The sequence below is a fragment of the Mustela erminea genome, chromosome 1 (assembly GCF_009829155.1).
Source record: "Mustela erminea isolate mMusErm1 chromosome 1, mMusErm1.Pri, whole genome shotgun sequence".
NCBI lineage: Eukaryota > Metazoa > Chordata > Mammalia > Carnivora > Mustelidae > Mustela > Mustela erminea.
The window spans coordinates 91,719,944-91,725,943 of NC_045614.1; the positions used below are offsets into that span (position 1 = coordinate 91,719,944).

The window sequence follows — 6,000 nt, forward strand, 5'->3', positions numbered from 1 at the left end:
CTTGATTCAGGAAGACTTCCCCATTCTTCGTTTCCCTGATTCAAGGTCATCTTAATTCCCAATGACATACTAATAATTGGGAACAGGAGATGGGGTTCCAGCCCCAGAAGTGCTGGGAACTCACAGTGGGACTCTCCACAAATCCTTCCCATCCCTGTGCCTCAGACCTCTAATCTATACATGTAAGGTGGGAGCTCCATCTCTGAGGCCTTAAGCTCTCATTTCTGTGATTTAGGAACAGAGAGGGTTGGCATGGATCCTCAGGGGCCTCAGCCTATCAGAGATTCTGAGGGAGTCCAGAGTTTTCACTCAAACTCACAAGAGACATTCTCCTCATCAAAGCCCTGGTGCTTTACTGAAGCGTGTTCAGACTTAGAATAAATGAATGTTTTCTGAGACCCTAGGGCCAAGGCCCTTTGAGAGGCACTGGGGAAACATAAAGGAGTATAAGAACCTCAAACAACCATTTCACAGAGACAGAAACTGAGGCTCAGAAAGGCCTGGAAATCTGCTCAAGGAAACACAGATAGGAATTCAACTCCCAGGCTGCCTGATTAGGCTTCTAGCCCAGGGCTCCAGGCCAGGTAAGATTAGCACTGAGATACAGACTCCTGAAATCCTTTCAGGCATGGGAAATAGTGAGCTCTGAAGCTGGACTCTATAAGAATCAGAAGCTCAGAGTCCAGGACACAGGACTGGCTGGCTGAATTGATCTTGTTCTGAAATACCCAGCCTGGTCCCAGGATCCATCCCCCTGTTAGGACCTGACCTTCTGACATCCTTCTCTGATCCATCCATCCCGGGAAATTAGCAGCAACACAGGAGCCTGCCATGTGAACTTCACAACCCACTTGTACCCAAACTAGGTGAGCACTGTTCCCTGAGCCCATCAGGTCCTCCTAAGGTTGCTTGTGTCTTGGCCCCTAGTACAGATAGGCACCAAACCAGGTGAACTGGACTGGTCTGCAGAGCTAGCGCTGGGGATCCCATCCCCAGTAGCCACCTTCTTCCTGAGGTAAGCTGGCAAGGCCCAGGAGGTCTCTCTGCAGCCCCAGGTGAGAGGCCTCTGGAGAGATGCTCTGAGAACCACTCCTTCCTACAGGTGTCAGAGGGGTCCACGCTCTTCAATCTGGTCCTCCCGCCTTGGGACCATCCCGGGTTTCAGAGATGCTTCCCCCAGGGAGGCTGCTGGGCGGCAAGGAAGCCGTCTGTCTCCCCCTCCCCCGCCCCCCGCCCGCCCCTGGCCGGCTGCCACGGTGACCTCCCCTCCCCCAAGACGGGCGGTAAGCTAGGTGGTGGGGGTGGGAAGACTCCTCTGCCATCAGCGCTCTCAGGAGGGGTGCTGGGAAGCCAGGCAGGGCGTGTCGCCTGGTCCTTTCTCTGCCCAGCTCCAGGCTTCGCCGCCTCTCGGTGCGAGGCACCCCTGTACCATCCCCCAAATCTGCCTCGCACCAGGGAACCCTGGCCGTCCTCGCCCAGACCCTGAGCCGGAGAGACGCTCGCACACGTTGGCACCGGGCAGCGTCTAGAACCTTCCGTGCCCAATCCGACGTAGACCAGGGGGAGGTAGGCACCCTGTTCCCTTGCAGCCTGCGCCCGCTCTTTCCACAGGAGACAGTTGCCGGCCTTCCCCCACAGCCCTCTGCTCCAGGGCCTGGACGTGCCTGTCATTCAACATGGGTCCGGGCAGGGTCCGCAGGGAGCCCTCCGGCGAGACGCCGGCCCCGCCTCATTCTCCGAAGAGGGGCGCCCGTCCTCCCCCGGCCCCCGCCGGCTCCTGGCCACCTGCGCGGTCGCCCGCAGCCGGTGCCGCATTGCGAGGGAGCGGGCGAGCCCAGCTCCTTCACGCCCCGGCCGGCGCGGCTGAGCGAGCCGCCGCCCTCCGGCCTCCCCGCCGCGCTGGCCCCGCAGCGGCTCTAGCCCCGCACCCCACCTCCCACCCTCACCCCCACCTCGGGCCCAGCGCCCCCTCCATCCCTCCCCCGGGCCCCTCCCCGGCCCGGCCCGGCCCGGCCCCACCCGAGCCGGTCCCGACCCCCACATCCCCGTCCCTCCCCTCCACCCGGGCTTGGAGGGGCCTTTCCGGGCCGGGGCCGGGGCCCCGGCGGGGCGGAGGATGTGCCGGCGGGGGTCGACTCAGCGCCAAGCCAAGAGAATAAGCGGGGTACTTACCGCTCTGCTCCCCCAGGAACACCAACTTGAATTTTCTCAGTGGGTTCCCAAAATCTCCCCCTGCGGACATGGTGCTGGCAGCCGGGCCGTGCAGGAGGAGGAGGAGAAGCGAAGGAACAGGGAGGGAGGAGGAGGGCGAGGGGAGGCGGCCGGCGGTGCGGGAGCCGGAGGGGGAAGGGCTGGCTGCGCGCGTCCCTGACTCCCCAGCTGCGTCCCGGCCCCGGCCTGCGGCTGCGTGTCCGGCGGCGGCGGAGGAGGAGAAGGCTGGGGCTGGGCTGCTGCGGGCGGCGCTCGCTGCTGTGCGAGGGGCGCGCTCTGGACGCCCGAGGCGCGGCGCGGACAGCGAGGCGCGGGCGGAGCGGGGCGCAGGGACGGCGCGCGGGGCGGAGGAGCGCTCTCCCGAGCCGCGCGCCGCGGCCCCCCTCCCGTCTCCCTCCTCGCCGGCGCCTGCGCTCTGCGCGCTCCCCAGCCTCTGATGTCATGCGGGGCTCGCGCCGCTGCGGGGCAGGGGGCGTCCGCCCGCCCACCCGGAACCCGCACTTGGCGGTAGAGAAGCGCCTGGCCGGGCCTCCGAGAGACCCCCGGACCCAGCCGTCTCTCGCTCCCCGTCTACGTCTGTCTTGCCTACTCCCTCGACCCCTCCTTTAAATCCAGAGAAATGACACGAAATTGTCAGGGGACATTTGTTTCTGGTCTTTTAAAACCTAGATGCCGGTCCCTTCCTCCACCTCCCGCGACGCCGATGCACGCTCCCCCACCCAGAAGACCGAAAGGAAGGGAGGATGGGGGAGACCAAGGGTGTGGTGGATCATGTGGGGGATAGACTGAATTGACTGTGACCCCATGGCGCCTCTAACCCTCCCTCCCTTCTCCAGATCCAGGTCCCTCCTCTGGGCGCCTCTGTGAGGTCATAGGTGTCCCGTTAGACCTCGCCAGCAAGAGAGGAGGACCAGAAAAGGTGCACCAATCTCAAGCCAACCGCCTCCACAGATAATTTTACCCTAAATCTGCTGTCCCGTGGGATACCTGAATATCAGCGTGGCCATCTCTGGACAGTGCTCTGGAGTTCCTGACTCTGGGGCCACCAGGCTGACAAGGCCACCGCTTGCCCTGGCAATTAGTTGTGTCTGAACAATTAGCTCCCAGAGGATGGCCAGGTTGCTTCCCATTCCCCTCTGCATTCGGCTGGCCCACTGAGGCACATGGGACAAGTTGTGAGTGGGTGAGAGCAAGAAGCTCAGGTGTTATGATCACTCCCAGGACAGCCCAATGGTAAGACATTCCCATTGATGGAGGTTTCACAAAACTGCCTCTTACCGTCCTAGTGCCACATGGTCTCCTTCTTTATAGCGGTTCGAAGAACATTTATTTATTTGGGAACAAGCTGTGTGTGTGTGTGTGTGTGTGTGTGTGTGTGCATGGGCATGTACATATACACAGAGAGAGAAGAGTGAGAAGCAAACTCAACCCCCAGAGATTACCAAAGGACAGTGGTTATCCTCTTTCTGCTGTCCGTGGCTTGACTGGGGTATCTCTCTATCTTCCTGATTTTTTTATCTTAAGTCCCTCTCTCACTGCTTGTTTGAAAACTAGAAGGTGAGTTCCATGACAGCAGCTGTTGAAGGTCCACTGCACAATCTCAAGGACCTGAGAACTTAGTAAATAGTTGTTGAATGTTTGAGTGAATGTCTAAAATGCAAATCAAAACAACTGTTCTGTTTCTCAGAGTCTCCCTTGCTTGGGAGCCCCAGGGATTGGAGGCCAGTACTCTGGGATATCTACCCCACTGTGTCTGGCATCAGGCTCAGGGGCACCCTCGAAACTCCCACTCTCCTGCTCCGGGGGTTCTTGCCCTCTCGGGTGACTGCATCCAGCTTGGGGCTGAAGGAAGCTCTAGAAGGAGAGGAGGCTCCCATGCTGCCCCCCCTTCCTCCCCCTGAGCGGTCTCTCCACTGAAATTCCAGAGGAGTTACAGGCAAGCTGCCACCTGGGGCTGTCTTCCTGCACCCTCACATCCTGTGCTGAGGACATTGTCAGTGTCAAGACAAAGCCACTGAAATGTGACAGAAAAAGGGCCATCGTTTAGGTAAGCCTGGGCAAGTCCTATACCTTCTCTGATCACCTGGTCTTGGTGGTATGACAGGAGGCGAGGGATAGATGGGACCCACACCCCTCTGCACACCTAGAAGCTCAAAGTCAGACCCAGCTGTGCTGACTATGGCCCAGGATGCCTCTGGGACTCTCAGGATTCTTCCAGTTCAAAGACGAAAACCCAGTTCCACCCACTTTAAGCACAGAAGACAGGTTGGCTCTTGTGGCTGGAGCTGATACTGGTGTTATTCACAGAATGTGGTCATTGTGCTTGAAAGTCCGAGTCTGCTCTGCCCCATGTCCCCCTCCTTCTCCATCTTTTATCATTATTTGTCACCCCTTATTTGGGGTCTTGTCCTTAACCTGCCCTAGAGGAGACAGGCTTTCGTCCAGTGGTAAAACATTGTGGAACATGGCCACTATGGCACTCAGTTTGGCAATCCTACCAGAATGAGTTACTTCCACATAGTATCTTTGTGTTCTTTTATTTTTTTTAGTTAGAAACCAGGAAATGAACATCAGAAAATGCCCAGAGTTTTCTTTGTGCTATTGCAAATGCTGCTGTGAACATTCTTTATGTCCTTCCTGATACACCTGGGCGAATTTTTCCAAGATATGTATCAAGTAGATGCATTGAGATATAGAGCCAAGTATGTTTGATTTTAAGACAAACTGTTTTCCAAAGATTGTCCTCAGGTCACCTGCTTCTCCTTCTTCCCCTATATTTGTTATTTCTTTGAGAAAGTCTTGGCTAGTCTTATCCCTTTGCTATTATATATACATTTTTAAAATTAAACTTTTTATTTTGAGGTCGTTCTAGATTCACAAGTAGTTGTAAGAAAGAAGACAGATCCTGAGTATCATTTATCCAGATTCCTCCAGTGGTAGCATCTTGCAAAACCGTAGTACAATGACGCAGCTAGGGTGTTGTCACCGATCCATCTCTGTTGCCACAAGGGTCCCTCACAAGGTCTTTTAATTCTCCTCTGGGAAGAATTCTCCTCTGACTCTCCTCCTGCTCCACCGTGCTGACTCGTTTTACTGCCGTGCACTATTGCACTGTGTGAATGTATCAGTTAGTTATCCCTCTATCGGAGAGGGACATTTTGGTTGTTTCGAGTGTTTGCTTATTACAAATATTGCTGACTTGTCCAGAATCATTAAATGCTCCCAGGGCAGAAGCAGTCTAAATGCTGAGCATACTTTCCTGAATTCCCATTTTCTCCGAGATCTCCAAGCTCCCCTGCCACTTCTTTACTACCTTGTTCTCTCTCCATTATCTTTAAAAACTGTGCCTGTTTGTCTTGCTGTCCTGAATGAATTTCCTATTCTTCTATCAGAAGAGGCACAGGTTTGTCTTCTTTGATTGCTTCTTGTTCCTTCTTTTCTTTTTTTTTTTTTTAAGGTTTGTTTGTTTGTTTGTTTACTTATTTATGAGAGAGAATGAGCCATACGGAGGAGCAGAGGCAGAGGGAGAAGCAGGCTCCCCGCTGGGCATGGAGTCCGATGAGGGGCTCCATCCCTGAGATCACGACCTGAGCTGAAACTGAGAGTTGGACATTTAACCAACTGCGCCTCCCAGGCATCCCTTCTTCCTTCTTAATTTTAGCAATATTCTCTCATGTCTCTGAAAGTCTTTGTTATATTTTGTATACTTGTCTTGGGCTGTTGATCTGTCTGTGGTCTGCATTGTGTTGTTTGTTATGTATGTTTTTAGTCGTTTTACTCCTCAGGTCT

General features: G+C 55.4%; 1 protein-coding gene across 1 annotated transcript in view; it reads right to left on the bottom strand.

Moving 5' to 3' along the window:
* The window catches only part of RAB6B (RAB6B, member RAS oncogene family), a 58,475-nt gene extending 55,860 nt beyond the window's left edge, over positions 1–2,615 (bottom strand). Inside the window, exon 1 of the mRNA XM_032333495.1 lies at positions 2,173–2,615. Within this exon, the coding sequence (XP_032189386.1) occupies positions 2,173–2,242 (70 nt within the window). The 5' untranslated portion in view covers positions 2,243–2,615. The remainder of the gene's footprint in view (positions 1–2,172) is intronic.
* Between the last annotated feature and the right edge of the window lie 3,385 nt (positions 2,616–6,000).